This window comes from Callospermophilus lateralis, chromosome 2 (genome assembly GCF_048772815.1).
Source record: "Callospermophilus lateralis isolate mCalLat2 chromosome 2, mCalLat2.hap1, whole genome shotgun sequence".
Classification (NCBI taxonomy): Eukaryota; Metazoa; Chordata; class Mammalia; order Rodentia; family Sciuridae; genus Callospermophilus; species Callospermophilus lateralis.
Genome location: NC_135306.1, coordinates 124,083,198 through 124,098,932, shown reverse-complemented (window position 1 = coordinate 124,098,932; position 15,735 = coordinate 124,083,198). Strand labels below are relative to the sequence as shown.

The 15,735-nt window shown below is 35.4% G+C and overlaps 1 protein-coding gene across 1 annotated transcript in view; it reads right to left on the bottom strand.

Moving 5' to 3' along the window:
• The window catches only part of LOC143387646 (uncharacterized), a 109,269-nt gene extending 99,751 nt beyond the window's left edge, over positions 1 to 9,518 (bottom strand). Inside the window, exons 1-5 of the mRNA XM_077108297.1 lie at positions 9,408 to 9,518; positions 6,352 to 6,578; positions 6,112 to 6,260; positions 4,718 to 4,846; positions 2,936 to 3,097 (exon numbers count right to left, since the gene is read on the bottom strand). Of these exons, the coding sequence (XP_076964412.1) occupies positions 2,936 to 3,097; positions 4,718 to 4,846; positions 6,112 to 6,260; positions 6,352 to 6,578; positions 9,408 to 9,515 (775 nt within the window). The 5' untranslated portion in view covers positions 9,516 to 9,518. The remainder of the gene's footprint in view (positions 1 to 2,935; positions 3,098 to 4,717; positions 4,847 to 6,111; positions 6,261 to 6,351; positions 6,579 to 9,407) is intronic.
• Between the last annotated feature and the right edge of the window lie 6,217 nt (positions 9,519 to 15,735).

The window sequence follows — 15,735 nt, the reverse complement described above, 5'->3', positions numbered from 1 at the left end:
GGAGACTCAGTGAGAACCTGTGCTGAAAGAACAAGGAAAGTAACTTGGGCTACATTAATAGACAACAAAGAGTCGAGCTCGTACTTCCATCTAGTGATAGGGTGAGATATGTCTGAAGACTCCAACCTAATGTGGTGAGATTTTTTTTTGTTTTATTCTTTGATTTCATTATATGCTTTCCCTTGCCACAGAAAAATTACTCCCAAGTATAAGTATTTTTATCATAGAATAAGAATTTTATTTATCTGTGTATACAACATTTACTGACATCTGCCAATTGCATACTGTCTGAGGATCATCATAGGTGAGTAAGATGAAGGCAAAACATAAAGTTTAACCTGGGGGACAGAGAGACGTAAAAAAACCAACCACAGTGTAAGAAAGGATGGAGCATGTGCTGAGTGAAGTGCAGGGAGAGAGTTAATTGTGGTTGGGGAATACTGATACAGAACCCAGTGAATGAATGAATATTCCCACTGAAACTTCTATCTCCTTCTGAAATTACTTCTTCCTGTTAAGAAAAAAAAAGCATCTGACACAGTATACAAATGCATAAAAACCATCCTAAAACTGTAAAAAGGAAATGTCATGGTATGTATAACTTATCATTTCCCTGGTCCCAGTTTTCTGTGTCTGGAACAAAGATTTTTGAAGTACAACCTTCAAAGGCTAAGGAAGCAATATTGCACTGAGTGTGGGCCCTGGGGATCAGATGCCTGTGCACCTCATCTCTACCATTTTACTAGCTGTGTGACCTTGAGGAAATGACTACTTAACCTCCTTAGCATTAGATTAGCAGTCTATAAAATGGGATAGTACCTCATGGATTCAGTAAGCTAATTCATGTGAAGTGCTTGGATACTGGAAGTAATCAATGCATTTTAGCTATTATTTTTGTTATTCTGAAAATAGCATTGGGAGTTTTGCATTCATTCATGACTCTAATCACATTCTTTTGAATCTATATTTTCTGCTCATGTTAACTTATTTTTTTTTCTTTTTTTTTGTGATGTTGGGGGTCAACCTCAGGCTTTGCACATGCTAAGCAAGTACACCATTATATTTTGGATAAATGAAATCCCTAAATTTACAGCTTACACGATTAAATCCTACTTTCTGTTGTTCAGAAGTTTCTTCTTTCCTACTTGGATAAGGGTGTGTGCCAAATGCACCAAATCAAACATAACTTTCCTGTGTTCATATGTGAATACATCACCAGTGAAACTCCAAAACATGAACAAGTACAAGAATGGGATCCTAATTAAAATAGGTTATACTCCACATATGTATAAGATATGTCAAAATACACTCTATGGTCATGTATATATAAAAAGAACAAATAAAAATTGTAAAACTAAAAAGAATCAAATGCACCAGTTTTCTTCCTGTTAAATTTAATCAGTCTGCCTCATAGCTTCTTTAATCTCTTTGTATTTTTCTTAAGGTCCTGAAATAGTTATAGAATGCTATATTCTCAGAGTTCTGCTATTTTATACAAGGGAGTAGTATTTTCTGTGAGTATTTTGTGAGTCCTCTGGACAGAAGCAGCTGTTTGTATCTGATCTGATCTTTAGGGTCTAGTTGCAGAGTGTGTTCTCTAAAGTATTATTTTGTAGGATTTCAATGGGTATTCCAAAAAAATTATTATAATTTAGTAAACACTGAGTTAAACACTGTTCATTTAGTACTATTTAGTATGTATTGAATTTTTATAGGTAGTGTGTCTTGAAGTTATTTTTCCATAGCATGCTTCTGTGGAAATTGTCTTGAGGCACTAGCATTCTAGAAGTGAAATTTAAGCAATGCTGATACATAGTAAATTCTAGGTTCAGCTGATAGATTAAATCCATTTTTTTCTGCAGTAATAATTTTCCTTGAAAGACAGTACTGTTTTATGTGAAAGCATTTTTGTTGTTCTTTTGATCACTCAAAAACTCTTAAGTGATCTTTTGATAGAGTATTCTTATCCCAGTACATACATCTATTTATGCATACATATTTACAAACACACATCCATAAAAATACATATATTTATCCTGATATTTTGCTGGATAAGTTTGACTATGTCTGCTGACTTAAAGATGAAATTCTGTATTTTCTTGTTCAGCTTGCTTTTTTGAAAGCTTTCTAGGTAGTGATCGGCAGGCATGTATGGGAGGGTATGAAATCATATAGCCCTGATGTGGAATCATTGTTCAAGCACTTGACAGCCACATGATTTTGAACAAGTCACTTTTGCATCTTTGGACTCTTTTTTTTCCCCCTAATTTTTATCCAGAAGCATGAGTTTTTATCCTTGTCCTTTGAATCCTTTCCTGAATACTATTTCTAACTGACTTCATCAAGTAAATACAAATCAGCATATTTCAAAACTGAATTTGGAGCTTAATTTGAATTAAAAAGTATATATTGGGATGTGAGATATTCATAAACTTCTTGACTAATTATTAGCAGTGGCTGTCCATGGTTAATTACTTTCCCTACATGTGTATGTAAGCAGGAAAAATGGATCACTGTTGATCACCTAGTGCCAAATCCTTGGCACTGGGCAGCTGTGGAGCATGGTGTCATGTTCCTCCAGTCCACTCCATGGGAGACACTCCTAAAGAGTTTGAACTGAGCCAGGAAGAAGAGTGGGTGACAGCTTGAAAAGAACCTTGATAGTGTCATTGTCATAATTTCACCATATGATACTGTATTACTGAAGCTTAAAACTAAAACGAGGATCACTATAAAGTGATAAAAGAAATGGCTAGTATAAAAAAGTCTGATCAAATTCTGAGTATATAAGGTCCAGTTTTTCTTTTCAGTAGATTTTTAGATATAAGTTACAGTGTGGTTTTCCAGGTAAGTGCCCATTTCTCAGTCTCTTTCTTCCAAGCCTATTCTAAGGGGGAAATAAGAAATCCCCCTTATTTGAAACCATAAATATTACCATATAACTTCTGAATGCCTTCAATATCATCCTGTGCAAGTCTGAAACTTTGGGAATCTTCAGTTCTATAGGTTGGATACATCACAGCTCTAGGATCAGAGGAATGACCCAAGCCCAAAGAATGGCCAAGTTCATGAGTCGCAGCATACAGGAAGTTAATTCCTACAACCAAAGAGGTAACATAGAGTAACTATTAAAATAAGCATGTAAATACCTAATATATAATAATAAAAATAAAGTAACTATAAAAATACCCAACTCTCCATCCTCCATAGCTTACTTATTCACTTCTGGGCCTTGAAGACTGGGAAGGGGTGAGAAGGAGATTCTGCATAGTAGTTCTTAATATTACCACTTCTGCTTATTAAAGAAAAGTAATGTTTTTCTGCCTATTTTCTTCTTATATAATCACCTGCAGTGATATTCTATTGTGGAAAGCAAAGACTTTAAAAGCTTTAAGACCTGCATTTCTGATATAGCTCTGCTACTTAACTGACTGGACAGTTCTGGACAAATCAGTTGATTCTGCTCAGTCTCAGTTTTTTATCTATTAAACAGAGATAATAATTCCTACCCCATAGATTTTGTCAAGATAATTAGACTTTCCCTATATCTGAAAAATAATGGCTATTCAACAAATTATTATGACTTTGAATGTTAGGATAGAGAAGGTTAGTTTTGAGATTGTGAAGACCAAAGGCAGTATCTCCGGGCAATACTGGGTTTTGTTTCTGATCTTGATTCATAAAATTGTGTGTGTGTGTGTGTGTGTGTGTGTGTGTGTATGAATATATAATATATATATGTATTATATGAATGTTATGCGATATAGATGGTATATAAATCATATGAGATGGTAATTGAATATCTCTCAAATACATAGAATGTTTTGCAAGTTGGGGGAAAGAGTGAACCTGTGAATTTGAGGAGTCACCAGACCTTGATCTGTGTTGCATTAGATTGAAGGAAGCTGTCTTTAACTTACATGAGTGGGAAGAAAGAAGAATGAAGATGTGCAAGATGTGGCAGGAAGGCAGCCTCACCATGTTACACAGGTTAGATTTTCACTGCTTTGCTCAAACTGTGGTAAATTCCCATAGGCAAGTACAAGTATTAATTTCACTTCTAGTGATAGTTACTAGCCATTTCTTTTAAAGGATTGTTTTCTCTGAGGATTATTTATGTCAGAGCTTCACTCCATTAGTTCTCAGATGTGTCCATAATCTTTCACATTGTAAAATGATGAATATGATGGGTTAAGTCATGGAGCTTCTTCTTTTCATACAATAGTGAATAATCCCAGAATTGCATAAAATTTTAAAATATTATAGTCTTTGTTCCCCCTGTTTTTAAAGACACTTACTTTTGAGAAATATGAAGAGCCAAAATTCATTGAATTTTTAATATATTCCAAGCACTGTGCTAAGCATTGTACAATCATTTAATTTAAATAATCCTCAGGGGAAACTATTACTAGTCCTATTTCATAAAAGAGAAAACTGAGGCTCAGAGACATTAAATAACTTAAAGACACCCAACAAGAAAGATAGAGGTAAAACAAATTGATCCTGACACTGCTTGACTCCATAGCCAGAGTTTCCATCTTTAGTACTTGTAATATTATGAATATATTGAATGAGATAAAACATCTAAAGTATATAGGACAGTGGTTGTCATTTAAGTTCTTGCTAGATATCATAAATTAAAGCAAGTATCAGATGAACGTTAGAGTAAGTCTGGAAGTTGAAGGAGGTACAGTAGAAGGGACATGGGACTCTGTACCTAGACCGCTGCCATCAGTCCAGAGTTCATCCTTATCAAAGTGAGCATCTCCTCCTAGGCCTGGTCCAGGTGCAAAGGCATGAGCCAGAGTGTTTCCTGGTCCATCAAAGGGGAGGAAGTCCCCATGAGCTGCAAGAAAATTGAGTGACTTCCCTTAGTGACTGGATTTTTTTCCTAGTCATTTCATCTTTTTAGTTTACACGATTATTGAGACTGGAAAGAACAGCCCATTCTAAATGGTCCACACTGCTGGTAGCAGAAACCAGATGCATTTAGTTGCTTATTCAGTAAAGGCACTATTCTTTCACAGAACCACTGCTCATCACCAATAACCACCACACAGTAAAGGTTTACAGGATATAGTACTTTAAACATATTTATATCTAACTTATGATTGCATTTAAGTGTTTGTTAAATTTTATCATTTTGCTTGGCCAAATGGAGATGGGAGGGAGCATGAATGTGAACTTTGCATTTGATGGGTAATTTGTGCATCATTTCATGTATATTTTTCTTAAAAAGCTATTTTTTTGGGGGGAGTATACTAGATAGTGTTGGAGAACTATACTCAAAGTCTGTTAAAAAAGATTTTGATAGTCCTTTTATTTGTGAGTCAGAGTTATTTATCTTTAGATGAGTGTCAGGTTATACCTGGTTCATCCAGTTCTTGATACACTTGTAGTGCTGTTATCACTGCTTTCCCTTACATTTTCTTTAATGTTGTTGATATTGTGGGCTCAAGTTCAAGGTACAGCTAAATTCATAGTACCCTGGCAATTCAATATTAGAGAAGACCAAAATGGAAAATATTTTTCTAAATTTGCACCGTGAAACCCTATTAATTAAGAGCAGTTCGTGTAAATGCATTATATCTCTACAAGCCCTTTAATAATTCATGCTACAAAAAGATTATATATGTAAAGATTCATACTATAAAAGAGGGGTTGGCAAATGTTTTCTAAGAAGGGCCTGATAACAGATAACTTAAGTGCTGTGCACTTTATGGATGCTGTCACAATTGTAGCCTGTCTGAAAGTGATTATAAAACAATAGTTAAGTGAAGGAGCACGGCTGTGTTCCATAAAACTTGGTTAAAAAAAACACACACACATGTTGGGCTGGATTGGGCTCATGAGTAATAGTTTGCAAATTCCTGCATAAAAAGTGACTTTAATTTAACAAACTAGAAAAATTGCAATAATGTCTCATTAAAGGTTTTTTTTTCTTTTATTGTGATGCTGGAGATTGAACCCAAGACCTCGCACATGCTTTACCATTGAGCTATATCCCCACTCCTTATCAAAGGGTTTATATTTTTAGAAACAGAGAGCACTTGTATAAATAACCAATAAATAAAATAGCACATGGGAAGAGCCTACAGGACTCATTCTTACCTCCTCTTGCAAAGCCAATCATGATATCAGCAGTTCCCATCCTAACTCTCTTGAAACGAAGTGGGATGTGCCTGCTCCACATGCTAAAAGCCTTTGCAACTATTTGATCCACTACAGCAGGTGTTAAGTCTGAAGTGTACGATAGGATCCTAGTAGCAAACAATATAAAAAAAAATTTGACCTGTTAGGACAAAGGCTTTATCAATTGTTTTTGTCAAAATGAGCCAAAACAAAACTGACCTGTAGGTGACTATTCTGGAAGTCCATTTTTGCCTCTTTGGGAATAGTGAGTATTCTGCAACATCTGGCACTCCACATCTGGGCTTCTGCATTATTTCTATGATGTGGGAGTTCAACCTTCCAGTTACAGGCAGGCCAAAGAACTTTTGCATCTCCTTGAGTTTGAATTCTAAACTGTTGTCATCCTTTTCTTTTGAGTCATGAAGATAAAATCTCTTGAGATAGTGCTATTGAAAAGAGAGTAAATAATTTGTAAGTCTTGTTTATTGTCTTTTTTTATTTTAGAAATTTGCACTTCTTTTGCCTCTTTTTGTAAAAAAAAATTTAGTTATTGATAAACCCAATACCTTTATTTATTTATTTATTTATTTTTATGTGGTGCTGAGGATCGAACTTAGTGCCTCACATATGCAAGGCAAGTGCTCTACCGCTGAGCCACAACCCCAGCCCTGCCTCTGGTTCTTGTGGATTTGAATAGTGGTTTCAAGTCAGAACAATTATATAGTTACTGAGTACAATAAATATGCGCTAATAAAGAGAAAATTTAATATTGATAATGAAGCACAAGTGTGCCATCCAAGAGAAAAATCTCCCAGTTGCTCTTTTTTTCCCACCTTAAATGTTTTGAGGAAAACATACTGCACACTTTATATAGCATAGACTTGTTTTTAGAACTTTCGGGAAGAATATCCTAGCGTGATCTCAAGAGGCACACCAAACCCTCCTTTAGCGCCATGGACCCTGTGGGGAGATCTGAAGACCCCTGGCCCATCTGAGATCCTGCTGAGGTCTGGTACCAGCTAAAGGTTAAAGGGTCTTAACAATTTAGTCTGGGAAAATATTTAGGAGATTATTAGTTTATTAATTGAATTAATTGTCCAGATGAAGAAACCAAAGCTCATAACATCCAAATGATTTTCCTGGTTTCACATGATATGTTAGTAGCAGAATTGAGCCTGAATTTCCTGCCTCCCACCTCTTTTCCCTCTCTCCACTCTTTCCACCCTCTAGTCTCTCTTTCTCTCTTTTAAATCCCTACTACAACCTCTTTGAGAGGCTGTTAGATAAAGCAGATCTCCCAGATCTATCCCATGTAAACTGGGGCCCTGGGAATTTCTTAAAGTTTTCTAGTGTTTGCAAATGAAGATGGGAATCTAACAGAAAAAAAAAAGGAATGCACTAAAAGCAGCAGCAAACTCACAAGAACATTTTAAAGTACTTACTAGAGCCATTTATTTTGATTACACCTTAAACATCCTGTGAAGCAGGCATGGCAGTTATCTTTATTTTACATATGATGAAACATGGCTTGTAAAAATAAAATAAATATAAAGTCACTCTGAAGGAGACTGTGTTCTGATTCCAAAACCATTTCATTAGAAAAATGTATAGGTGACCAGAACAATAATGCATGCCTATATTCCCAGCGACTTGGAAGGCTGAGGCAGGAGGATTACAAGTTTGAGGCCAGCCTCAGCAATTTAGCAAGATCCTGTCTCAAAATAAAAAGGGTTGGGGATGTGGTTCAGTGGTAGAGCACCCCTGGGTTCAGTCCCCAGTATTTTATGCATGTGTGCATGTGTGTACACAAACATAGATTAAATGAGTAGGCTTAGCTGATGTATGATAATATTTTTGTTGAAATGATTTAAACATTGGTTCAGTGATTTGCTATCAATATTGGAGTGGATGGTACTGGTCACTTGTCTGAGAACCTCTCAGGAGTATGAATTTTGCTTAAGAAACCTTATCAATATTGTGTTCTCTATATCTGTTACCAATAATTGTGTGTCATTCAATACAACAAATACTTATTGTTCATGACAATTATGAATTAATTTCTTATTTAAAAGCAAATATCCTTTTATCCCTTCTAGAGCCACAGACTTTATAAAGATACTCATGGAAGAAGCACCTCTGCATTCTTGAGATGACCTTTCCTGCTATGCATTAAACCTAGCTAAGCTCCTTTTAGTTTTGACAGCCTGTGTGTTAAATAAAGGAACTGAATATTCTTGAAAATCAATTCCTTTTGGAGAATTCATTAGGTAGACAGAAATTGCTATAAAAACTGCTATTTGAGATGTTAAAAAACTATTAAATATCAGTAATTTCATATGGTTTAATTTAATATATTATTGGACTTTTTAAAAAATCCAAGTTCATGTGAAGCAAAATTTGATTTTTCTTATGCTTCAGGCTTAAATTTATAAACAATGCTTAAAAGTAATCATGTACTATTTTGCCAAATAATATTTTTAATACTTATTAGACTGCTTATTAAGTAATATATTAGAAGGAACATCATTTTTATAGAAAAACTTGTCCTTGATTCTTATCTCTACCACTAAGAATCTACTACCATTCTAAGTTGAATGGGAATCAACTTAACTTTGCTTTCTCCTTGTTTTTAGAAAAAAGCTAAGGAATAAATGATGTAGTTTATATGAAAGTGCTCTATAATTGGCAATTATTATTCACTAGACTAATTCTTCGAGGTATAAAACATATAGTCTTATTATTTCCATTGGACTTATGAGAAAACAAATCCAGGAGTTATTGCCTAGCCTATTATCAGCTTATGGCAAAGCCATAACATCTACCCATATTTTCTGAATTCAACAAGTAATTCTTATCTTAAGATGCAACATTCTATATCCTTTATGAAAAGAATTTCAAGTTGCAATAAAAAATATAAATCTTCAATTTATTGAGCATCAGTAATGTTCCAGGTACTGTGTTAAATGCTTTATAACACCCTACTTGCTGATATTATTATCTCCAACTTCCAAATTGGAAAACTAAAGATCAGAGAAGTTAAATGACATTTTGAGTTTCATCTACATTGTGAGTGGAGGAGTTGGAACTCAAACTCAGTTTGGATAAGCTTTAAAGCCCATTTTGAATGGTTACTTGATAAAAGCATATATTCCCTTTATTAAAAAAATATTATGAGAAAACTCATTGCAATATAACATGGAAGGAGAAATAATTGAAAAACACTTCTAATGCTGACAGCAAGACCATTGAACCCAGGTGAGTGGACCGTGACATACCTGAGCCTGTTCCCACTGCAGCTCACTCATGCCTCCCGCCTCTGGGGGCAGTGGCAGGGCCAGGTGTCCAGACAGCAGACACATAGCCCACAGCAGAGGCAACTTCATAACTGCCAGCAAGAGATGACTGTTCTCAGACCTGCGGTTGGTTTGATGTTTTCTGCCAGAGGCTGGAGAAATTTATATAGCTATTCAACCCTGGATATGGCAATAGGTGACTCATTTGAATGTTTTCTTTCTTTTCAGAAAGTATGTGCTATTCTTCATTAACGACAATGAGGAAGTATTGTGTCCTTATTGGCAAGAGGAGCGTGATGTATTTATTTTTCAAGGGATTTTTTTTTTTCTGTCTGCTATATAAATTGAACCCATGAGAAAACTCATTTTATTTGCCAGAATCAAATTATTACTCACCAGGCTTTCTCAATTTAAAAAATTTGGGGTTCATCATTTAGGATATTATTGTATCATGTATATTAAAAGGATTTTTCAAAAAATTGAAATGTTTAGAAGAGTGCAAAAAATTATAAATAATCAATATTATTAAGCCAATACTGTAACAATCACCAAAGTCAAGAAACAGAACATCACCAACATCCCCTGGTTCTTTATAGAGGAGGAGGACGATAGCAGTGGCAGATGGGAAGGCGGTATTATGATAGTTGGTGGCCACCAAAGAGCTGTGTTTCATGGCCTCACCTTCCAATAGCTCAGTCAAGCAGTGAAAACTCCCTTCTTTAGGTGTACTTTTATGTAGGTTATTTCTTTTCTTCGTGGTTAAAACTGCTTCTCTTGAATTACATGAAAAACACCAAACAAAAAAATCTTTAAGCATGGGCTTGACTTGTTCATCTGCCCCACTTACCTTGCACCTTACTTTGTACTAGCAGGTTTCTCCAAAGCTGCTAGCTGAACTTGATCAAGTTGGAAGTTATTTTGTTCAATTCTTTTTTTCCAATCTCTCTGACTCCAACTCCTGTGCAGTTACAGGTAGGGCTGTGTTGGACCTCAATACACATAAAAATTATCTATATGTAAAGATTAAAGAACCACTGTCTAGAGATTCTGATCCATGTACTTAATTTTTACCAAAGATTAAATTGAAGCCAAGATTGAGGACAGATTAACTTATGTCCCCAGAGTCACACAGCTAGTTAATAGTAGTTAAGACTCCCAGTCCAGTGCTTTTTCTATCACAACACAGCCTACTTATTTTGTAATAGGTCTGTTTCCCTCATTGTATTATATATTTCTTAGAAAGCACTATGGTTTATGACTAAAATAAATCATGGGAGATACCTAAAATATGCTAGGATTTAAAAATTTAATGATGCAGATATCTTTAAAAATACATTGTTGGGATTGTAAGTTAGTATGACCACTATGGCAATCAGTATGGATGTCCTCAAAAGACTAGAAATGGAACCACTGTATGATCCAGCCATACCACTCTTTGGTATTTATCCTAAAGAATTAAAGTCAGCATGCTATAATGATACGTGCAAACTCAAGTTTATAGTAGCACAGTTCACAATGGTCAAATTATGGAACCAGTCTAGGTGTCTGTCAACAGATGAATGGATAAAGAAAAATAAAGAAAATGTAGTATATATACAAAATGGAGTTTTATTCAGCCATAAAGAATAAAATTATGTCATTTACAGGAAAATGTATGGAACTAGAAAACTAGACTCAGAAAGTCAAGGGTCATATGTTTTCTCTCATATGTGGAATCTAGAGAAATAAAGGGAAAAATAAGTGTGTGTGGGTGATCTCATGAAAATAGAAGGGAAACCTGTAAAGTAGAGGAAGGGGACAAGAGGAAGGGAAGAGAGGAGGGAATGGGGAGGTACTGGGGAATATAACTGATCAATTATTTTGTGTGCTTGTATGAATGTGTAACAACAACCCCATTATATATAATTATAATGCATCAATGAAAAAATATGCCAAAGACCATGACAGATATCTCCCTCACCAAAGAAGATAGACAAATAGTAAATAAGAATATGAAAAGATGCTCTACATTATATGTCATCAGGGAAATGTACACTAAAATCATAAGATGCTACTATTTGGTTACTAGAATGGCCAAAATGCAGAACACGGGCAACACCGAATGCAGATGCACTGGTGGGAATGTAAAATGGTATAGCCACTTTGAAAGATAGTTTGACAGTTTCTTTTTCTTTCTTTTTAAAAATTAGTGCATAATAATTATATATAATAGCATAATTCATTGTTAGATATTTGTCCTTGTACACAATGTAACAATGTCCTTTGGTCAATTTAATTCTCAAGTATCTTTTCTCACTCCTCTTCCCTCCTCCAGATTCTTAGAAAACTTAACCTCCTCTTACCGTATAATCCACATAACCCAAAGGAGATGAAAATGTATGCCCACACAAAACCTGCATGTGGCTGTTTATAGCAACTTTATTCATAATTGCCAAGTAACTAAGATATCTCTCAGTAGATGGATAGATAAAAACCATGGTACATCCAGACAATGAAATATTACTTAGCACTAAATAGAAATGAGATACCAAGCCATGCAAAGACATGGGAGAACCTTAAATGCATATTACTAAGTCAACAAAGGCAGCCTGAGAAAGCTAAATACTGCATGATTCCAACTATATGACATTCTAGAAAAGTCAAAATTATGGAGATGGTTCAATGGTTGCAGGAAAGGATGGAGTGAGGAGGATGAGGAAGAAATAGGTAGAGCATGGAGGATTCTTGTGCAACAACAAGGGTGAGTCCTTAGTGCAAACTGGGGACATGAAAAAACAAAAATGCTTGGATGGAGCTGAGAGAGCAGTTAGGTAGCTGGGGTCATGGGCAGTGGGGAGCTGGAAAGCTCCTAGAGGTCAAGTTGTTGAGAGTCAGCCTTGCATGCCAGGGAGTTTGGACTCTATCATAGGGGCAGGAAGGAATGTTTTAAGGGAAGAAGGGAGCACGATCAGATTTGTGATGTAAGAAAATGCTAGTGATTCCTCTGCAGAGGGATTGTGGAAGGAGGGATGACTGCAGGAGGAGCTAAGGCATACAGACCAACCAGGAAGTTATGCTAATGGTCCAGATAGGAGTGGGAGGATGAGGTCTGAAACTAAGACTGTGACCTTAGGGATGGAAAAGAGGAAGAAAATCCAAGAAATATCTAAAAACTAGGCTTGAGAAAAACAAAATAAAACAAAATAAAAACTTGGGGGCTGATTGGTTGCAGAAGTGAGGAAGAAAGAATCAAAGATGATCTGAGCTTAATGGATGGTTGTAGAGACAAAGCCTATAGGAAAAAGAACAAGGAATGGATTTTCCCAGTGGAAGAGGAACTTGGCTGTGGTTAAGCAATGACATCAATATTGGACACCCAGTTTGAGGAGTCAGCAGAAAACTCACATCTGGAACTCATGAGAGTTTTCTGGTCTGCAGATGCAGATACAAGTTGTAAGTGGCTTAAGGAAGGAAAAATCATACTTTTTTTTTTTGAGAGGGATATAGCATATATATAATAAAAATTTACCATCTTAAGTCATTTTTAAATGTACAGTTCAATGGTGTTACTTACACTTACAACATTTAAAAACTATCACCAGTATTCATTTCCAGAATTTTTCCATCATCTCAAACAGAAACTTTGTATCCATTAATCAACAGCTCTCTTCTCCTTCCCTCCAGCCTCTGGAAATCTGTATTTTCCTCTTTGTCTCTATGAATTTGACCATTCTAGGTACTTCACATAAGTGTACTCATACAATAAATGTCTTTTGGTGCATGAGTTACTTCACTTAGCATACTAATTTTAAGTATATCATTTTATAATTTTTTCTATATCACTTTTATGGATAAATAATGTTCCATTGGATGAGTATTGCGTATCTGTTTACCCATTTATCCATCAGTGGACATTAGGCTGCTTTCAACTCTTTTGGCTGCTGAGAAAAATCATACAATGATACCAGTATGCAACTATCTGTTTGCATCCCTGTTCTAATTATTTTGGGTATATATGTAGGAGTGGAATTGTTTGGTCATATGGCAATCCTGGGTTTAACTTTTTTGAGGAACCACCAAACTTTTCCACAGTAGTCTCATCATTTTATATTTCTACCAGCATAGTACCAGGATTTTAATTTCTCTATATTCCCATCAACATTTTAAATTTTCTGTTAAAAATTTATATTATTATGGACAGACACACTAGTAGGTATGTAGTATCTCCTTGTGGTTTGATTTGCTTTTAATGACTTATGACTGATGAGCATCTTTTCATGTGCTTGTTATCCATTTGTATGCATATCTTTAAAAAATGTCTTTCTAAGTCCTTTGCTCATATTTTTAGTGGGTTTTTTTGTCTTTTTGTTGTTGATTTGTAGGAGTTCTACAATTCCTTATTTGTTCTGGCTATTAAACCTCTATCAGATATATAATTCTCAAATATTCTCTCTCATTCTTTAGATTGTCTTTTTATTCTTTTGGTCATGTCTTTTGATGCATAAAATTTTCTAATTTTGATGATGTCCAATTTATTTTTTCCCCTTTGGTCACTTATGCTTTTGGTGTCATATCTAAAAACAACCTGCTAAATTCAAGGTCATCAAGATTTACCCCTCTGTTTTTTTTTTCCTAAGAGTTTTATGATGTTAGCTTTTATATTTAGGTCATTGATCCACATTATTTATGTTTGATAACTTTTCTTTTTGCACCATTGCTTTTCCTTTGTTGGTATGATTTTCTGCTTTAGTAATCTCATCACACTGACTTAATTTGTTACCATGTTAAAGGGAAGTCCTTCAGCCCTGATCAGTTTCCTTCTGTGTCACAATGACCAAATATTTAACCCCTCTGAAATCTGGCTTCCTTACCTGTGAAAGGGGATAGTGCTTTTCTCTTAGGGTAATGGTGAGGATTAAATAGGAAGATTAAATGTATAAAATCATGTTTTTGGAGCATGGGGAAGAGGTCAGTAAATGCTAGCTAGTATCAAAATCATTGTTGTCACTATTATGATAGGAGTTTTTGTGTGTCATGGTATTCTTTTTCTTCCACTTAGCATGGAGATGAGACAAACGTAGAAGTAAGATAAGTTTAAAGGGTCTTGTTCCAATAATTTTATTGAAACTGTTAATGACAAGGTTTTCTGAGACACAGGGAAGTAACTATCTTAAATATTATAATGTGATGTGTTATAATAATGAACCAAAGGAATCTCCTTATCATAGAATCTACTAACCCTTTAAACAAGGAACACACACAATCTTTATCAATAACATCTTTGAGTATACAGGATGAACAACAGAACGTACCCATGGGGGAAAGAGCTACAAAGGTTAAAATAGGGTAAATCAGATAATCGGACAAGTGGCACAACTGGAGCGGAAATATTAAGTGACATGATCTTGATTTTAAATGATGGAAAGGTTTCACATGCAGGAGAAGGATGTACATACAGGAAAGTAAAGCTGTAGAAATTCCTTAGCAGATATAGAATATGAGTGACGCTTCCAGAGTTTGGGTGACAGGCAACTGGACAGGTGACATGGAAGATTCTTTCCAGAAAAGTGTAAGCTGCTGCAACAACACTGTCTCTCAGCACAACTGCCACTTCCTTGAAGTACATGCACCAGCTCATGGAAAGTTCTAGAACTGGGAAACTGTAGGAGAAAGGAGTGCAGAAGGGTAAGGAAATGAGGGAGAAGGTGGTTTGAGTGATCAGTGCCTCTGCTGAGCTCCCATTCTACTGTAAGCTTGCTTCTTCCACCTCCAAAGCAAGACAGCAAAACAAAACAAAACAAAAATGAATTCTTCCTTTCTATTATTCCTTTCCCCCAAATCCTAACCTGTGAAGAATTTGGATCTTGCTTAACTAAGTGCATCTTCCCTCAGGAGGAAGGAGAAGGAAGCTTTTAAAGGGAACTTTTTCCATCAGTGCCAAACTTCACAATTTACCCCTTAGAAAGAAAGGGAAATGTTTATCTTTGTTCCAGCTCAAACCCCAAAGTTGGCTATAACTTTGAATGCTTGACTTCCTCCATGTGGACTCACAAGAAGTAGCTCTGTGGAATAAATTTTAGTGAACAGTAGGAGGTAGTGAAAAGTGAATTATAGTCCAGCACCACACTGTAGATAATTTACAATTTATACAATACTTCCTTTTTTTTTTTTTTTAAACTATCTTCAACAGTCAGATCTTCCTCCTTCCCTGCTGCTTGGCTTTTCTTATTTTCCTTTGCCTCCACTTCCAAAAAAAAAAACCTGGGGATATAGCTCAGTGGTAAAGCACCCTTGTGTTCAATTCTCAGTGTTAAAACAACTAGAATGACAA